The sequence below is a fragment of the Uloborus diversus genome, chromosome 6 (genome assembly GCF_026930045.1).
Source record: "Uloborus diversus isolate 005 chromosome 6, Udiv.v.3.1, whole genome shotgun sequence".
NCBI classification, from domain to species: Eukaryota; Metazoa; Arthropoda; class Arachnida; order Araneae; family Uloboridae; genus Uloborus; species Uloborus diversus.
In genome coordinates, this window is record NC_072736.1 from 88,334,087 (window position 1) to 88,354,765 (window position 20,679).

Genomic DNA, 20,679 nt, shown 5'->3' on the forward strand with positions numbered 1-20,679 from the left:
TTTGCTCTGCATTGCTTAACATCAAGCACTTTTCTGACATCTACAGAAGAAAGTAAACTTGCCATCGAGATTTCCTCATCTTCTTAGACCGATTCCTTCACTTCTTGGTGCTTCTTTATCAATTTTTTTTGCTTTATATCCAAAAGCTTCATTTTATAAAACGACAGTAGTGTTTTTATTAAAGGATGGTCGAAACATGTTATGATACTGATGTTCTTCCAGATTTGATTTTATAAAGCAGCTGATTTTAATATCCAGTGGTTTTATTAGTGACGGGTACTGTAATCAATTTTAAGAAGATTCTTTGTATGATTTATTTCAATTTCTTGCTTTGGAAAAATGAGAATTGTTAGTTAAATAGAAAAAAAAAAAACTCTTTGTGTATATCAAATAATTTGTCAGTATAAAGTATTGTGAGGCACTTAAAGTTATTTTTATTACTTTTTTAAAGGTTATCTTGCATGAGGTACTTCATGTGTTAGGTTTCTCAGAAAGATTGTTTAATGAATTTAAAGGCTGCTCAATAGGTAAGGTTTTCCTCTCTCCATCCCTCTTTTTTTTAAAAAAAAAAAGGTTAAATTTTTATTTTCTATTCAAATGCGTCATGGTAAAATTTTGTGTTCTGGTATGATTAAGTTTTGTGGGGAATCCCTCATTGTCTTTTGTTTTCGTTTCATAATGCAAGAGTACACAATTAAAAATGTTTTTTATGCAGCAGATAGGAACCGCATAAAAAAAGGATCACATTGAAAATAACCCAAAACCTAACGATATAACTAGGAGTTGCTTCTATGACAAATTCAAGACTCAGCAGCTACAGTGTAACTTCGATTTAACTATACCTGATTTAACGATTTCTTCAATTTAATGATGCATTTCACTGATCCAGGTTTGTCTATGCTCTTCGATTTAACGATATCCTTGGTTTAAGGATAACTTTTTGCAGTTTCTAGACAATCATTAAATCAGGGTTATAGTGTATTTTGAATCTCTAGAAACCTTTATAGTCTGATTTTCAAATACACATGCAAATATCTTTTAAAATTTCATTTCCATTTGCCCTTATTTTACACATACAAACCTGTTCAAAACATCTAACCACTATCCTTCATAGTCTGACATTAAATGAATTTTCTTGCAGCAAACAGATTCAATATCACTTTCCTCACTTAAGGATACTATCTCACATTCATTTTATAGATAACTTGGTCAATTATGTCCCAATTTGATTTAAGTTTTCATGTATCACACAAAAAAGAAAAGAAAAAAACACACATACACACAAAAGAACACGTTTAATTGTACTTCTTAAGCACATACATGAGCATGCTCACATCTTCTTTTACATTATTAAAACACATTGATTATTTTAATATTTAATAAGTCTACAAAAAAACAGTGTGGTATCCACATCAGATTTTTAGTTTATGTGTTTGTGAAAATTATACATGTATGTGTGTTCCATGTATGCAGGTGTGCACACCTGGGGGGAGGGGTCATGGCGCAAACTGCGCCAATGAAATTTTTAGGGGGTGTTTTGATGGATATTTTTCACTTGGGGGAGGGGGATATTTGCGATATTTGGAGTGGGGAGTGCGCCCTTGCTCTTAAAGGGGTGGGCATCCCGCATGTTTGTTATGTCTTATCTAATACTCAGAGAAATTTTCCAACCATTTTGAAAATCTGGGAATTTTATCTCTAAAATTATGTAGTATCTTGTAAATGTAAGACTGATTTAAATGGCTGTAACTGTTTGCAGAAACATTTTAAAAACCATCTTCTGAACTGGTTTTCATGTAATTTTACTTATTTGTTTTCAGTTGAATTTAAATGATATGAAAAATATTTTTTAAGTTTGCTTAGTAAATTTCACTTTGTTTTACTCTTTAGCAAATACTTGTGATAAATTGAGTAAGACCACCGAAGATGATGCTAATGGAATCCCACGACTACAATTTTCACCTGTGATTAAAGCTACACAAGAACACTTTAGCTGCAACAGCAGTCAGTTGGGTGCACCCACTTCAAATGTAAAAATATTTTTTGTTAATATCTATTATATTGTTAATATCTATTTTGTTAATATCTATTATATTTTGTTAATATCTATAATTTTTGAACATGAATGTTTGTTTGTTCATACCAGCGGTTCCCAACTGGTGGTTAGCGAACCCCTGGGGGTTCGCAAGAGGTATAAAGGTGGTTCGCAAAAATAATATTGTAAAGGCGTAATTTTAATATAATTGTTTGAGAGGATGTCTTAAGTAGAAGTGGTTTTTTGTTCATTACTTATTCATTTGTCTCTCGCACATTCGATACTCGCATGAAAATGTTAGCATAGTTGCTTACATATTTTGCATTTAAAGAAATGAGTTTGACATAAAAGCCGCGGGTTTTACCGCATTTGTGGATTCTGATAGAACGGAAATTATGTTGAGAAGGTTACACGTTTGAATACAATGTATTTGATAAAAGAATATGGATGCTTTGTTTTTCTCAGTAGTTTTTCTCATTTGAACGGATAATTCGATTAAACTTGATGGAAACAGTTCAGTATCATTGTGTTTTCAAAGATGACTGAAGCAAATATATTAATGAACCAAATAAATGATTAAAATGTCAGATGTTTAAGACAAACGTTGGTATGTTTGTGTTTTCAAAGTTGACTGAAGCTCAACAAGGAATTTGTTTTGCAGTCCGTATCTAGATATTATTTTTGTTTGTAGCAACGTTTTATGGTTTTTTTTTTTTTTTTTTTTTTTTTTTTTTTTTTTTGTCTTTTTATGAACTATTGAGCAACATCAAACTAAAAAAAAAATCTTTAAAAAAAATTTTATTGCATGCCTGTATGCGTTTGTGGGTGGATGTTTGCTTGCTAACTTATTACTTACTACACGAGGGGTTTGCCAACTTCTTCGGATTTTGGAAGGGGTCCTAAAGGGGGAAAAGGTTGGGAACCGCTGGTTTATACGATCAGGCTATAAAATTATGTACTCCCTCTTTTATGTCTACAAAATTCTTACACATTGGAATCTTTTTTAGAAACAAACTGCATCTCATTGGCACCCACTTTTGATGTTCTCCAGTATTATGGTTCCTTCTTTCTCAGAAGTAAGTTTTTATTTTTCCAAATTCTCAAATAACATAATTTTTTAAGTGTAGAATGATTTTTATTTTTTTAATGATGTATTGATTAGTAGAGTTTCCCATAATTTTGTTTTTCCTTTCAGTAGAAAACAAAGAACAAAAAATTAATGAGTTCAAATAGCTTTTAAACAAAAAAAAAATTGCATGTATTCCTCTTTTTTTTAAAAAAAATCCTACATCAACTAGGCTGTGGTGTTATCCGCCATTAGCCTTCTAGCAACCCAATAAAATTTAGCCTTGGCAAAGTTGTCAGGAGTAAAATTCATGAAACAACTTAGTGCAAAGCAGAGCTAGGAAAAATTTTTAAAATTTGACATGCCCTGCCGGGCATGTTTGTGTAAAAAATAGATGCCCAAATAAAATTTTACATGCTTGATTTTTTTGTTGTATAATAAGAAAAATATTTGAATTTGTCATATAGCGTTAATCAGACACAAAATTTAACAGCTTTATATCTGAATCAAGATTTATTTCAATATAAAACAGAAATAGAAGTTTAAATAAATAGTACATAACAAGTCGCCATTAAAATTACCAATACTCAATTAAAAAATTATAACTACATGCCCAGCCAGGCATGTAAGGGTAAAAGATTCATGCCCAATCTGAATTTTTACATGCCCCAGGCATGTTGGACAATATAATTTTTGAGCCCTGGTGCAAAGCAATTCGTCAATGTAAAAAGTCCATATTCTTGTCTGAGGGACACAATGGACAGTTACTATTGTTTGTTACACCGATACAGTAAAGGTGTACATATAAAAAATGACATGTCGTGTAGTTCTAAAATTTGCAAGGAAAATTTCTTTTGGTAGGTCCATTGGGACAAGAGAAAGGATGAGGTTTTTCCATATTCTTTTCTTTGAAACTTGTTTGTAATCCTGCTGCAAGGTTTTCCTCATTTTCTTTTTTACTTGTAAACAGGACTGGTTGAAGGAGAATGAAAAAAACAGCTTTGCATGTATTCCTAATTAATATTGTTTGTACATCATATTTACAAGTTAAACTTTTAACTGTAGCAGATGAAGGATGTGAGCTAAGACTTCTTGTATCATTTTGTTAGAAATAGTTGCCCCAAGAATTCCACTTCTTGTCATGCAGACTGAAAGCAAACATCAATTAAAGTTTCGGTTCTTGCTAAAAACTAGTAAAAAATTTGAAATGATATGAACATTATCAGTGGTGGCCTGGCCCGCCGGGACATCAGGACATGTCCCGGTGCGCCCTTCACCAAAGCGCCCCCACCAGAAAAGGGGTGAAAGTTTTATTTTAGTAATTTTCAAAAAAAGAAGAAACATGCCTCCTCGGGGAGCCGTAAAGCCTCTTCAAGGGTGCTGACAAAAGTTTGCAATAACATCGTAAATAATTGAGTACTTATACAATGAAACATTTCAATGTTTCGCAGTGCCCTTGAATGGCAAAATCTTGCACTAGAGAATCGCCTCTATATTTATACTTAAAAGAATGTTCCCTGGCAAAACTACTGTGAGTGCTTTTTGGAGGTGTATATATATTTTAGTAAATTAAATTATTAGGGGTGTATCTATGTAATGATTCCCAGAATGTGCATCTCCTTGGAGAGCCATGAAGCTTCTACAGGCACCCCACAAAATTTTGCAATAATGTCGCAATCGCAAAATTTTGCAATAATGTCGCAATTACTAATATTAGGCATTTTTTAACAGTGAAGCTTTTCAATATTTCGCGCCCTCCCTAAATGGCAGTAGCAGATTTCAGGGGGGGGGCAGGGGGCCCGTGCCCCCCCAAAAGGATGAATTAATTTCACTATTTTATTAATTACTTTTTAATTGGCCTTTCTTTTGCCTTTTTTACATAGTTAATTAAAAAGAACACAAAACACACACAGCATATTTTGAATAAAAGCATTTTAAAGAAGTATTACTGGAGTCAGAGGCCCAGAGTTGCAGAATACGTTTAACTCACTGGTTTCGAATTCAAGGGACCGTATTATCACAATACGTTTACTAATTCTTCTTTGATGGAATCAATAATCAAGATTTTTTTTAAAGATGTGTAGGCGCACCTAAAAGAGTCATTTTGATCCAGGAACCTATTTGCAAAATAATAGATTTCTTTTTCAGCTTATAAAAAATGCAAACTGAAAGAAATCATATGGTAGTTTCTTGGAAAAACCATGATTTTTAATGGAAAAGGCATATAGTATCAATCTGTTATTTTAACTGTATCATGGCTTTAAGAAGAAATCAGCAACTGTTTTGAAATTCAAACAGAAATAATTTCTGAATTCTTCAATAAAACTTATATGTTATGAAGTTATGATTTTCTTTATAAATTAATTTAAAAACACTCAAGTGAGGTATGGGTTTATTTAATAATCTTGCCCTCATGTTATAATCATTATGACAATGTTCCTAAGTAAAGCCCCTCATTGTCTAGCATCTTGGTAACATTATATTGGGATTAGTATTTAAATGTCTTGAAACAGGTTAAAGATGTTTTCCGTCCACATTCAAAGTATATTAGTGCTTAATATTCATGAACTTAGTAGATTCATTGACCTGAAGGAATCCTTAAAAGAAAATAATAATAATAAAACATGCACATTTAAAAATAAAGGAATTTAAACTTTGCTATAAAACATCAAAGACCGGGGGGGGGGGGGGCTATTTAATTTCCCGTGCCTTATCTATTTCTGTATTCGCCCCTGCTGGATGGCGAAATTTTGCTTTAGATTATCGGCTCGCTATCACTATATAAAAAGAATGTTCCAAGGCAAAACAACAGCTGCAGGTGCTTTCGGGCTTCTTATGCATTAAGAACGTATTTTAGTAAGACTCCAGGTAATGATATTCCCAAAAGGTGCACCTCCTGGAGAAGCCATGAAACCTCTACAGGGGCGCCACGAAATTTTACAATAACGTCGCAAATAGTTAGGGATTTAATAATAATGAAATGTTTCAATATTTCGCTGCTCTCTTAGATGGTGAAATTGTGCTTTAGATAATCGTTTATCTACCACTGTATAAAGAGAATGTTTAAAGGCGAAACAACAGCTGTGTGCAGTTTTGGGCGCATTATGCATTAGGGATGTATCTTAGACTCCAGGTAAAATTTCCATAAAATGTGCACCCCCTAGAGGAGTCATGAAACCTCTGCAGGTGCGCCGCGAAATTTTGCAATAATGTCTCAAATAATCAGGGACTTCCTAATAATGACTCTTCAATATTTTGCTGCTCACCAAGATGACAAAATCTCTCATCAAAGAATCGGCACTATTCACTGTACTTAAAAGAATGTTAAAGAATTTCCCTGGCAAAACCTCAGCCCACATCTCTGCCGTTTGGGATACATCATGCATTAGGGACAAGATTCAGTAGGGGTCCAAAGCCCGGACAAAAGGTTCAAAACTAAAAGGTTCGCGGATTGAATATCCACATATGTCCAAAAGCTCCGATGGACAGACGATCCAGCGGACAAAAGATCCAGTGAACATTAGTTCCAAGGATAGAAGATCTCATTGAAACAGAAGGTCCCATTTTGACAGCTAGGACATAAGGTGAAAATTTGAAGTTTGACCTTTGGCTCTAACTAATTTTGTTGAATGTCAAACTGAATTAAAATATTGATTTAGTGAGACACGACGGGCAATCTTCCCCAAAATATTTACCTTGGAGAGCCATAATTCATCTACAGGGGCGCTGTAGAATATTGCAATAGAAAGTAAAAATTATTAATGACGTTTTAAATAATTATACATTTTTGGAGGTTTGTTTTTTGACCTTCTGCAGTCCGAACTTAGATCGTGCACAGTGCCCCCCCCCCCAACCCAGGACTGAATATAATATTTTTTCAAAAATATTGCATATTATTAAAGAGAAGAAACAAATGCTCCTTGGGAAAATGAAGCAATTTTAATAGGAAAAAGTACAGAATGTTGTGAAAAAAAAATTTAATTTATTTTAAAAAGAACATTAGAATTAAAATTTTCATTAGTTACAGATTATTGCTCAGTTAATCAGGTCCCACACCTCCTATCCCCCCCCCCTCCTTTCTTCCTCTCTTTTTTTTTTTTTTTCCTTTTCCTGGATGGTCCAAAAATTAGAAAATCCTCAAAACGCTACGCTTTGGAAGCCCCCCTCGCTCAGCCAAAATCATTATTAAAGAGCGTCTCAAATATCGTTTCCAGGGGTTCAATTTTGCAACACATCCAGGCGATGAACTACTAAACACCTTGTCTTCTAACATCATCAAAAATCGTTTAACAGTTTTTTTTTTTTTTTTTTTTTGAGTTGTAATTTTGAAAAATTGCAGAGCCCCTAACTTTACCAAATATGGTGTAAGGTTTAGAAGGTTAACAAATGTTAAAAATTTCCGCTAGGCATAGGAATTGCTTCTTTTTTTCTTTTTTTGATGAATGAACAAGACACAATGTTTTTCAAATGCTCTGACTTTAGTGTGGTTGAAGCAATTGTTGAATTTTTATTTCTATAACAAATAAAACAATTGCATTAAATTCATTTTTAGCTTAAAAAACAGTTAGTTACTTAACATTCTTTTTCTGCTTCTTTCTTTTTCCTATATGACATCGATTTTACATCGCGTTTTCAGAGGTGTTGTGCTTTTTTGTACTGGGCTGCATGCTTTAAATTCATTTTAAATTCGTGTTCAAGAATAAATTAAAATAAATTCTAACAAATGACTTTTTTTTTCTCCACTCCAAAATAAGGTTGAAAATGAGATTTTGGTGTATTTCAAACAATGCAAGTACCAAGTTATGGTACTTTTTCTTCTGCGGCTGAAAGGGGCAAACATCTGATTTGGGTTTTGATCAAAACCTAAATCAGTCTGTGAGCAAAATTATTTATGTTCCAAAATTTATTGATTTTAAAAGTTTTATTCATGTAACTACAACTTTTTTTCACAATCAACTTAAAGTAGTAGATGATTTATAAGTTTTTATATTACAGGATGATATTTTAGTTCTAGACAAGATTACTTTATCGCTTTTTGAAAGTACTGGATGGTATGAAATAAATTATTCTGGTTCAGAACATTTTCAATTTGGAAAAGGTATGCATTATAATTTATAAAATATTAGTCATTATTAGCAAAATTACCCAGCTTTGTATGTTACTTGTATTGAGAAAAAGAGAAGAAATCAGTGCCATACCAGTTTTACTTTCAAGTAAGAAATACGCTAATGAATAATTTCTTAACGCTTAAGTAAAACTGATTTGTATTTAAAAGAAAAAACTGGTGACGCCACATTTTTGCTGATCCATTTGTGTGTACCAATGTGATATTTATCATCTTTTGTCTATGTGACTGAGAAAGTTCGTTTATTGGTGTTGATTTCTATAGCGAAGGTACACAAACAAAAATCATTTCTTTTCTTTTTTTTTACATTTAACTTGCCAAATCATGAAATTTCAAATTCTGGCTTAAATATGTTTCTACTCCTAACCAGGAAACATCACGATCAAGGAAATTCAAAAAAATTCCAAATTGGTGGCATTCGAAAGAGCATTGGAAAACATGTTTATGGCACTGAAACTACGTGCCCTCGTGACCACGTTATCGAAATATGATGTCTTAAAAATTGCCGAAATTTTTAGTAAAGTCGCCAAATTTAGCGAGTTTTGTTCAGAAATGGAAGGTACGGCGCGAATTCAACATCTGCATCTGACAAGACATTTCACTTCCATAGTTGGTCACCACCAAAGCGCGTGAGAAGTATCGCATTAATTGTCTACTCGGGGTGACTACCATGGCGCGGGGTGTCGTGGCACAGATTGCGGCATTGAAATTTTTGGGGGCTTGTGTTCCGGGATATTAACGTGCAACTGTATAGGGGAAACGCCACAGCCCGAAATATTTGTTTTATTTTATTGTAAAAACAATGGAATTTTTTGTTATTCTTAAGACTGTCTGTTAAAAAACTGATGTTTAAAACTTTTATGCTTCTGCGGGTGAAATATTTCCACTGAAAGAGTTTATTCGATGATGAAACTGTTTAAAAAAAAATATGATAACCGTAGAGAAATGGTAAACACACTTTAAAGTCTTTTTTTTTTTTTTTTTTTTTTGAAAAGTCGTAAATCTGAAGTCTTCAACAGTATCTAAATACGAAGAAAAAGACATTTTTAAAGATTTCAAACCATGTGCTCAAATTAAAAAAAAAAAAAAAAGATTTCTGTCAGTTATTTCCAGTGTGTTTTTCGTTATGTGTATCGTTTTCAAGTTATGTGTAAACCCTCTAACAAGTCAAATAAAAAAAAACTGTATTAATTTTTATTTTGCTCGTATTTGATCGTAAATCCCTTTTAACGTGAAACATAATTGGTAAAAGTGACTTCAGTATTTTTAAAAATGACTAAATAACATGCAATATGATGTGCATTTACGTTATAGCGACTTTCAATTGCAGTGACAGACTTTTTCGAACTACAGGGGTTGTTGTAATGAACGTCGACTATAAAATTTTTAATAAGAATCTGTTATGAAGTAATTTCTGACATCGTTAGTTTTGCTGTGCAAGTTTTTGACAGTTACTATTCGTTGTTTTCTTTTTTTTAATTATTATTTTTTTCGATTTTAAATTAAAAATTAAACATTTTCGCTAGCAGTGGTCAGACAATAAAACTTCATGAATGATAATAACTTTTGAAAAAATAAATAAGAGCTGGGATACTACAATCCATGATCATGTTCTTTCAACATCAAAAACTATCCATTTTATTTTCAATATGTAAGCTTTAACAAGCATGTTTTATTTTTTACTTATTCATATTAATTCTCGTACATAATTATTAATTACTTACAACACATTTCATTACAAGAGTACAAACTTAAATTGGTTAAGTAAAACACACTTGAAACGCACTTAAATTCTGAAATGCATTATTATCACGATTACAAAGTTAAATTAGTTACATTTTAATTTTACCCACACAAGTAAAGGGTTAATTCAAAACATCGTTTACGCGCTTTGCAGATGACCAGGAATGGAAATGAGAATCTTGCTAGACGCATGCGATGAAATCACGTGGTATTTTCTATTTCTTGCCAAGTCTTTAAATTTGGCGAATTTTCGTAAGATTTCGACAGACTTTGACCCCCCATATCTCAAAAACAAAAGGACGAGGGCACACAATATTTGGGTCAAATTTTTTTCTAAAGATACTCTTTCGAATGCGACCATTTTTAACTTTTTTCATGATTACTGAACTCGTGATGTTTCCTGGTAAGCTGACATGTATTAATGGATAGGCAAATAGATTTAACTCAATTACTTTTTTTTTTGAGAACAGTAGTTATTTTAATGAATGCCATGCCATTTTCATCACCATACCATTGAGAATCAGATACCATTGAGAAAATACACTGAAAACACAACCTTAAAATATATATGAGTTACTAGCATTCCCGTACCCGGCATTGCTCGGGTAATGGAATTAGCAGGGGTTAACAGTGCTTGGTGCACCTATTTTCGAAAATCCCCTATAATAATTACTTATTACCTATAACTTTTTCTAATTTGGGGAGGATCCCGGGGCCCCTGGACATATATGCCCTTGTCCTTAACCGATCTTTAACTGTTATTAACGATCCTTTTAAAGTATTGATTATCTTTGCAAACACAGGCCATCCACATTTTATTGATATACCTATGTTTAAGCAAGAACTTCTTTGTATACAACTTTTTTAGTTTTTTTTTTTTTTTTTCTGGTGCTAAAATTATTAAGCTGCTTGGTGAACTGACTTTGGAGCAAGCTACATAACATTGGCCGTGTGAAAAAAAGTCTTCTCTTAAATCGATCCCTGCTACTTTTAATGTCAGTCCTTGTGACTTATTAATGGTTATTGCAAAGCAAACTTTAACAGGAAACTGCACTCTTCTAAATTCAAAAGGATAGTCCACCTGTGATGATGTTCTTAAAAACTTCGTTTCTAGTTTTGAAAAAATGAAAGCAATAGACAGAAATATTATGATTTGACTTGAGAAAGGCCTCGAAGAATCACGTGAGAAACAAAAACAATATCAAATTTATATTTCGCTATCGACCAAAAGTTGAGATGAAGTACTGAATAATGATTTGAATGGAGGAAAGCCTTCGAAAATAAGGGATTTGAATTTCAATGACAGGTTTTAATTTCGCAGAAATTAAGGGGTTTTAATTAATTTCTCCCGAACTAATTGAGATTTTGAAAAATCCTTTCTTAGTGGTTACTTTTGTAATCATGCGGACATGCCTGCCAAATTTCAAGTCTGAAGCTTCAGCGGTTTCGACTGTGCGTTGATATATATATATATATATGTTATCTCAGGACATTGATTTTTATATATTAAGATTATATATATTTTAAGGTTATATATAAGATCATATATTCATAAAATGCAATTGGTACCAAAAAATTTCTGCCAGGAAAATAAATTCAAAAGCAATCTTAGATATCAATTACATATAGACTGCTGTAGGTGGAACAAAGCTATATTATGTAGAAATAAATTTATTGCAAACTTACCAAAAAGGAAAAGTCAGCTTTATTTCAGTTAATTCTGTTCCTATATGAAAGAAATTTTTCTTAGCTTAAAAAGAAATCGGATGATCTTAAAGTAAATAAGTTTCATTTCGGCTGAATTTTTTTTATGTTTGGCAAACATTATTGGCTGGTTTCTCTAAAAAAGAAAAATGGTTAAAAAAAAAGAAAGAAAGAAAGAAAAACTAATATTTTTTTTAATTAAAACTTACATGCTTATTTTGAAATTGTAATCCAAATTAACAGTTATTGGAATACATTCTTTCAAAAAGCTTCATTGAGTAATAAAGGCCTAACCCAATCTTTTTTTGGAAGAATAAGATTCTAGTTTTGAATCTGATTCTGATCTATACTTATTCAAGTTTTCTAACAAATTCTATCTGAGATTTTTTTTTTTTTAAATCAGGATCATAGTGATGTAACACTTGTGAAAATGAAGTGATTATTTTTACTTTTTATTACTGAAAAACTATCTTATGAATGGAAATGAAAAAAAAGTAATTTAAATTTTCAAATGGACTTAGTGCATTACCTCATCCAAAGAATGGTGTTTTTTACCAAATTTTATTTCAAATAGACTGTTGGGGCTTTGTGGAGCCTACATACATACATGAACAAACAAGCTACATTATATACATATACAGATTAATACCATATTTCAATCAACATTTAATGTTCATCTCTCCGGAAAACATTAGGTTTTTTGGTGTGGAAAATGTTTGAAGCAATATTTATTATTAAAGCAAGTTAGAATTTTCGTATAAAAATGTGCCTCCACTTTTTGTATGTTGATTTTGGAAAAATGTGTCTATCCTCTCTGTTGTACAAAAGAAAAAAAAATCTCTTGTTTATTGATAAAATTAAGTTTTTGTTTTAAGTTTATAGCTTATTTTCTTCCTACTTACATACTTCAGTCTGTCCTTAACCTGGAAGAAGATGCCCTTCCTGGGCGAGCGTTAGGATGTGTGGGGGTTATTGAATGATTCCAGATCAAAACCCAGTCATACGCTAAGAAAAACATCATTTTTTGACTTGTTCACGGTTAAAACCATAACATCTTATAATTTTTGACATTAAAATTGAATTTTGGATGGATGTGCGATTTATAAATGGGCTTTACATCACACTTATAATGAAACCATTTCGACATTTGTTCTTTAAATCAAATTCAGATACACAGAGAATATTAACGCTTTAAGTGAATTTTACAAACTTCATAACAACTATAATGCTGTTATTGATATTTTTGATGCAGAAACTAGTATACTTAATGCTAAAAATGTTTCATTATTTATTAAAATTAAAAAAAAGAAAATATCCATACATTCAAGGCAATCTTGTCTCACTTTACTCCACTTTACATCATGTTTTGCAATTATAAAATCACAGTTATTCGCTTTACTTAAAGTATTTCCATCCCTGTGTCATATTCACTGAAATTTTCATGATCTAAGAATTTCTCTTCTAAAAAAATCTTTTGATCCATATTTTTCATTGATAAAACTATTATTTGATTCAATTTCAGTAAAAAATGTTCGAAAAGGACCTATTTCTTTCCTGTATGGTTTTGGTATACTATTTACATAAACTAACTTCACTATTGAAAGGATATAAACAAAATAACCGTATTGGCTATTCGAAATAGTTGGTCTATGAAGAAAACAGCAGGACACGCTGGGTCATTTTATGACCCCAGTAACTGACTTAAACGTGTTTTAGAGGAGCACAGATGCCCCAAATCTATTAAAACGGCTACCAAAAGCTAGATGGGGGGGGGGGGGGGGCAAACTCAGCTACTGAAAATAAAAGAATGAACTGGTGAATAGTTTTTTGGCAATTACGATTAGCAGAAGGCTTGGAGTCATAAAATGAACCCTGCACATCCTCCCTGGTTAAAAGAAACAAATCAATTAGTAGAGGAGGAGATTCTTCCAATTCCTCATTTTTAAATAAAGATTTTTTTTATTTGAATTTCTATTAGTGACTGCTAGGCTATCAAGCTTCTAGCTGACCATTATGTGGGAAAAAACAAATAAAATATTGTCTGGTCCTGGAGTTTTCAAATTAAATAAAATGTTTAAAAAATTGTAAGGATGTAAATTAGCTTGTACTTTGCTCTTGTCAACTGTTCAGATACAGCAGTGGTCGGAGTCAGTGCTGCACACAAGGGGAGGGTCCAGGGGGTCCGGACCCCTACCATGGCCCTTGAGCTTTTTTAATTGACTATAATCTTATGTAAGTAGTACATAAAATAATTCCAAGCAAAGGTAACAATAATTTCAGATTTAAAAAAGTGAAAAAAAATAAAATTTATTTTCTCTCTTACTTTTCCTACAAAATAGAACTACGATAGAGACGATATGAGAACTTAAATTGTTCTAGAATGATGATTTTGTTTCGCTGTTTTTATTTTTAACTATGAGAAAAGAAAATACATTCGTTCTTGTGCTTTCTAGTATTTTAATTCAGTAATTATTGTATGTATAAATTTATTTTATTAATCAATGCTAAGTAATTATTCAATATTTTTTTTAAAAACATTTTGTGTTCCCGAAAATTGATAAAATCAAAAGAATATGTTTGGATGCATTTTGGAGTACTATAGTATGAGAATGGTGGACCTTCGATCCTGCCCCCCCCCCCCCCCACTCCCCTTTCGAGAAATTTCTAAGTGCGCCACTGGTCGGAGGTGTCCTAATTTTTTTAAATTTGTCCCAACTATTTTAAAATTTTCATTAAGTTTCCCCTCATTTTTTCAGAAAAATGACAAGTTCCTCTGAAATTGATTCAGAATTTTTCTACTAGTCTTGTTCACTTATTGCTTAAATCTCCCAATTCCGTTTGAAACACATGTGAACTAGGGTGGTTCAAAAAAACTTTTTTCAGTAGAGTCCAGGACACCCCCTAATTTTTTTAGACTTAATAATATTATTGTGCTGTAAAAGTTTCAGTATCTTACTCAAATTTTAAGAGGGTACTCAATGACCCCTTAATTTAACATTAGCCATAGCATAGAAATGATACAAATTTAGAAACATTTAATTTCCTCAGCTGTTTGTTTTTTTTTTTTCTTTTTTTTGTAAATAAGTATTTTATTGCAATGTATATAAATATTACTAGTGTATATTATGATATGTAGCATTGTTTTTTCAGTTCAATGTATTTTTTTGACCCCTCACCATATGTATGAAGTTTGGGGGAGGGGGTTGAGCACCGTCTTTCTGTTGAAATGGGAAGCTAAAATTATTGCTGCATATTACTAAACTATCCAGAAGTCTAAAAATATTGAGGGCTGTCCCGTTATCTAGGAGAAACCTTTTTTTTTTTTACATGTATTTTTGAACCACCCTAATGCGTACTTGTGTATGGTAGAAATACTTCGTTGATCAAAACCCCGTGTGGTATGACGTAACTTCAGTTTATTTGTTATCACGATCTGAGCCTGTGAAATGGCCAATGGTAGATTAAAAATTCATTTTAAGTTGGTAGTCACTGTATGCAGTTATTTTTTCCCCCTTTTCAGCAGAGAAAAAAAAAATCAAGAATATTAGCAATATTCCATCCTTTAGAACTAAGTTCCCATTCTGGTCAATCATTGAACCTACTTAACTGTTGCTAGCTTTCCTAGAATTAACCTGAGGAAAAGCCTCTTGTAGAATTTCTATTAAGATGATCTACTGCAACTCTCTTTTTCGTAATCCTTACCAGATACTTGAAATTGCACCCAACATTATAATATAATATTGTGTTAAAATAACTACTAATATCTGTAAACTAATGGAAAGTGACCTGCTTATAGTTTTAAAAGCATTTTTTACCTCCCTTGATAACCACTTGAGCTATGTTTTCGCAGGAGCTTACTCTTTCGTAAAAGGAACAGGGTCCATAATCTCCCCCCTCCCCCGCCCCGCCCCCCCTAAATCCCGTTTAAACTCCACTGTTGATGATTATCATCGTTTTTCAAAAACCTCCACCAAACTCTTCCTAACTGCTACAAAATCGGCATTCCTGAAATCGGGTACAATTTTGAAATTTACTCCTTGGTAAACTTTAAATTAATCCAGAATTTTTATATTGACTTACATATGGTATAAAGTCATATTTTTCAGTTTGAAAATAAAATACTGTTTCTGAAAGTTTTGAATTTATTCCCTTTTTTTCTTTATTTTATTTTTTTCAGGAAAAGGATGTGATTTTATTTCTCCAAAAGCTTGTGAAAATGAGAATTACAATGAATTTTGTACTGTAAGGTTTGTAGTAAATGATATAATGTAGTTGTATTTCAAGTTTAAGTTAACATGTTCAAATAAAGATGTATCTCATTTTTTTTTCCATCCAAACAAAATAGAACATTGTTTTTCTGTATTTTTTTGCAGTGCTAATAAATCAGGCTGTGATCTTATGAACTTAGGAATAACCCATTGTCAAAGTGTTGCTTCAGATCAGTCATGTGGTGTTTTTAAACCCAGTATGAAAGTAAGTAAATGTTGTGGCGCAAACCTTCCAGATAATTTGCAGTAATATAAATGTAGCATATTTTTGATTTTTTGAAATTCATTGTTCTAAAGATTAATATTAACTATAACAATATTTAAAAAGTCTTATGATAGTGTTCCTGAACAGTATCAAATTAAGAAGTATTTCAACGGAAATAATAACAAAGATTTTTTACTCGTAAAGCTGCTCACAAAAAGTCAATACATTCTGTTAATTATGTTATTAATTAGTTTACCTTGTTCGAGTGGTTGAAATGTGCCATTTTAGAAAGCATTGGTTTATTATTAATATTTCAAGCATAGCTACAAACAGTTTTAAATTTTGTAAAAATTAAAGGGTACTTGAGGTCTTTTTCAGTATAATCTTGTTGTTTTAATCCTTCTAAAGATGCCAATCAGCCAACTAAAAATTTCTTCTACAACACTTGTGTTTTTTCTTCTTCTTTTTTTTTTTTTTTCTTCTTCTTTTTTTTTTTTTTTGCCATATTGTTAGACGCATGCCAATAATATTGTTGAAAATCATTTATTTGTTCCAGTGTGTTAATACATATTTGTAATTTGCAAACTATAAGAAAAAATTGTTTGCATGAATGTTGTGTATAAATTGCCTTTAACTCAATGTGTGTAATAAACTTTTTTTTTTAATTATTTATTTAGGAAAGTTGTGATAAACAACATGAATTAGAGCATGGTATAGAAGCTCATGAATTGGATTATTCGCAAAAATGTTTTATTACTCAAACTGGAGGAGGCAATGTAAGATTTTGGTTTCACTTTCATCTTAATACATAAAAATCTTCTGTGCGGACGTTTGTCACCATAAGGCTTTTAAACGGCTGGACCGATTTTGCTCAAAATTTTTGTGTGTAATTAAGTTGTTGCAAGCATGGTTTTGAAGCTCGATGGATCGAATCGGAAACGTTTTTCTTAATTAATTACTTTAAGCATTGGATGGTTATATCTCCCAAATGAGTCATCTTTATTTTAACCTATTGTTCAGTGAGAACTGAAATAAATATTTAACCCATTGCCAAAGGACAATAATAAAGCCAGCTCTGTTTTTTGTAGTGAAATTTCCTATTGTGAAATGTCAATTGAGAATAGATAAAACGTAGAGAGAGAGATAGAGTGAAACTCCTTCATTTATCTCTCTTGATAGCAACGATTTTAGGTCCTGTAATATATTTCAAAGTAAAATACTAGAAGGTTCACGCAAAACATGTGTTCTGTCGTAGTAGTTGAACCATGTGACTGGATTGGTGCTTTAGGTTTTCCTAACCAAATGATCAGAAAGTACCGTACCTAGCAACATTTGTTTCTCGGCTCAAATCCATCTGAGTTTTGGCACCAGTGTCATGAGTACGTTAAGGATTATCTAACTAATCAGTACATTATTAAAGGAAAAGATGATGGAATTTAAAGACGAAACAAATTTTATTTTCGTCCAGATAAATTACAACAGGGTAGTTCTGCACACAAAAGATCAGTGCAATGTAACATCTTTATCTTTGGTGGAAAGAACAAATTAGACAACATATGAAGTGTTAAAAGTTTTCGTTCAAAAGATCGGAGCGCTAATCGGTCGGAGTTGGCTTCGCTCACTGATCGGCTGGATTACAGTAACGTGGTGACTTGGCGACTTTGGCTGTAAACAATAGAGTTGTGTGATCATTTGTTTACATTTTAAAGCTACTGTTAATGCAATTTATTGTATATTTTGTTTATTTAGCAAATGATTTCCAATTGCAAAGAGTTGCTTTTCGTTTTTAAAGAGTTTTTTTCGAAAATTTACGAGGGTTACGAATATTCCAGCCTCATTTACGTAGGATGCTAATTAATGGAGACATTAATTTAAAACTCAATTTTATGTCCACTTGAACATACGTCTATGCCAAGAAATGGTCCAATTTTTTTGGGTTTTTGTACCCTTGGAAAGCCTGTAAAAAGTAAGCATTTCGAAAATATTCGCAAGGACTAGAGCCATGGGCATTGAAAAATGACTACAAGAAAAGTTATAAGCGTTTGAAGTAAAAATTAATTTATTTCAAAAAGACATTTCTTCCTCCATTTTTAAGAGCCGTTGACTCTCTTTGAAAACTATTACCTTCATTATATTGGACACACATTTTTTTATTCGTTATAGGTACTTTACGGCACATTATTAATCTTGGCGATTGTTTTTGTTTAGATTATTGCTAGCACGTTTGATTAAACCTACGTAGAAACTATTTATTTTGCGAAACCATGCATTATTTTATCACTGTGCTTTTTTTTTTTTGAACAAAAAACAAGACTTGGAACAAAACTAATAAAATGAAAAGTAATTTTCGAAAAAATTAAACCAAACCATTTAAAGTAAAAAAGTCCGCCAAATGAAAAACCCCAGTAATTCACCAAATAGACTTATGATCCATTAACATGTAAAATTATTTGCTAAATGAATATATCGGTTCATAAATAAATGCGAACGTTCCATTAAAATAGAAATTAGAAAAGACGGAGCTGACATGACGACGATGTAAGCATATTTTTTAAATTTTCTTACATTTTATGGGTTACAGGATACAAGATTTCCTTTTCGTCCTAGATGTACTGTGTTTTTAATTACCTTGTTTTTCTGCTGGGTAATTTTCGTTTAAACATTTTGGTTAAAAACATCGGATCGCTAATCAGTGGGAGTTCGCTTTGCTCGCTAATTGGGTGAGTTACTGTAGCGCATCTCTTGGTGAGTTTAGTGATAAACAATGGAGTTGCGGGATTTTTTTACAACTTAAAAGCTACTGTTAATGTAATTTTGATGTATTTTTTGTTTATTTGGCGAAATATTTTATTTGAAAATAATTGTTTTTAGGTATTTAAAAATATTTAAAACGTGTATACGCATTTTAGTAAAAGAAATTGATTATTTTACATCAGAGGGGTGAAGGGAGGATTCCTTTTAATCAAGGAACTTTTTTTTCTTTGATGATGTTGCTAATCAATCAGAGTTGTCATCACTCGCTAATTGGCTGGGTTATGGCAGCGGAGTCACTTGACAAGTTTGGCGATAAACTATAGATTTGCGGAAGTTTTACTTTTGATAGCTACTGTTAATGTAATTTGACACCTTTTTTGTTTATTTAGCGAAACATTTTTAATTGCAAAAAAAGAAGTCCGCTTCACTCACAAAAAGGCTGGGTTCCGGTATCGCGGTTGCTTGGCTAGTTAGGCGATACCAATAGTTGGAAGATTATTTTAAGTGTTAAAGCAACTGTAAATGTAACTCAATGTTTTGGCGAATTGTTTTTAATTCCAAAGAAAGTTTTGATTTGTTTTAACCGAATGAAATGTACGACTTCTTTTTTTTTTCTGAGGACGATTTTCGAATGTCCCACGGATTTTTTTTCTTTTTTTGTTAGACAGATGGGATAGCTAATCAATCGGAGTTCGCTTCACTTGCTAAGAGCTGGGTTACGGTAGCGTAGTCGCTCGGCAAGTTTGGCGACAAACAATAGAGTTGCAGAATTATTTTACATTTGAAAGATACTATTTGATGTCTTTTTTGGTTATTTGTTGAAACATTTCAAATTACAGATAAAAAACCGCTTCATTCTCTAAAGGCAGGGTTACTGTAGCATGGTTGCTTGGCGTGTTAAGGAATGAACTATACAGTTGGATAATTATTTTGAGTTTTAAAGCTGCTGTAAATCTTTTAAAATGTTTCGGCGAATAGTTTTAAATTCCAAAGAGACTTTAAAAGGTTGTTTTGAAAAATGATCATTTTACATAAGAGGGAGAGAGTGATTTTTTTATTCAACAGACTTCCTTTGAATTCTTTGCCCGGGTGTCGCCGTGCTGGTACTGCTAGTACTTAAATAAAAAATTAAGTGTTTAAGTGTATTAGCATAGCTAAAGTTGAAACCAAGTTTCAATTCTATTGTTATTAGTTAGATTGTGGGCCAATTAATTGTTTTGCATTTATGTATCCACTATTATTTACTCATTGAAAATTTATAGAACCATTTTTTTAAATTTAGCCTGAGCCAAAATGTTTATTTATTAAATGCTCATCTGAAAATTCCTATGAAGTTCTGTATAACTCAACATGGATGCCTTGTGACAATGCAAAAAAGGTAAGCTGTTCCACTGCTATAACTTTGTCTGCAAGTTTGAAAATTTATTTGCAAATTGGTGAATTTTTACTTCTACAACTTACATCATAATTCTCTTTGCCATATATTTCAGCATAAACTTTAATGTAAACTTAGGTGATTACATGGTTTGAGACAAATGGATAAAATTAACAATTTGAAGCATGATTTTAACCTGATGATGAAAAAGAAAAAGGCTTTGGTTAGAATCAAATCTACATTTATGATATAATATTTTTAATCATAAAATTAAATATATATATGTTAATAATTAATAAATAGGCTTGTATAGTAAACATAAAAGTACCGTTTTTAAAGGATATTGGCGCTGAAAGAAATAGGCCCAAGAAAAACTTCTCAGAATCGACAGCCCACAGCTCTGA

At 31.9% G+C, this 20,679-nt stretch overlaps 1 protein-coding gene across 2 annotated transcripts in view; it reads left to right on the top strand.

The window, feature by feature from the left end:
- LOC129224005 (ciliated left-right organizer metallopeptidase-like) overlaps nt 1-20,679 on the top strand; it is a 78,913-nt gene that overhangs the window by 44,127 nt on the left and 14,107 nt on the right. For both annotated transcript variants that reach the window (XM_054858398.1, XM_054858399.1), the window contains 8 exons: nt 452-527; nt 1,891-2,030; nt 3,043-3,111; nt 8,097-8,199; nt 15,851-15,920; nt 16,047-16,146; nt 16,824-16,922; nt 20,183-20,278. In XM_054858398.1, the coding sequence (XP_054714373.1) occupies nt 452-527; nt 1,891-2,030; nt 3,043-3,111; nt 8,097-8,199; nt 15,851-15,920; nt 16,047-16,146; nt 16,824-16,922; nt 20,183-20,278 (753 nt within the window). The remainder of the gene's footprint in view (nt 1-451; nt 528-1,890; nt 2,031-3,042; nt 3,112-8,096; nt 8,200-15,850; nt 15,921-16,046; nt 16,147-16,823; nt 16,923-20,182; nt 20,279-20,679) is intronic.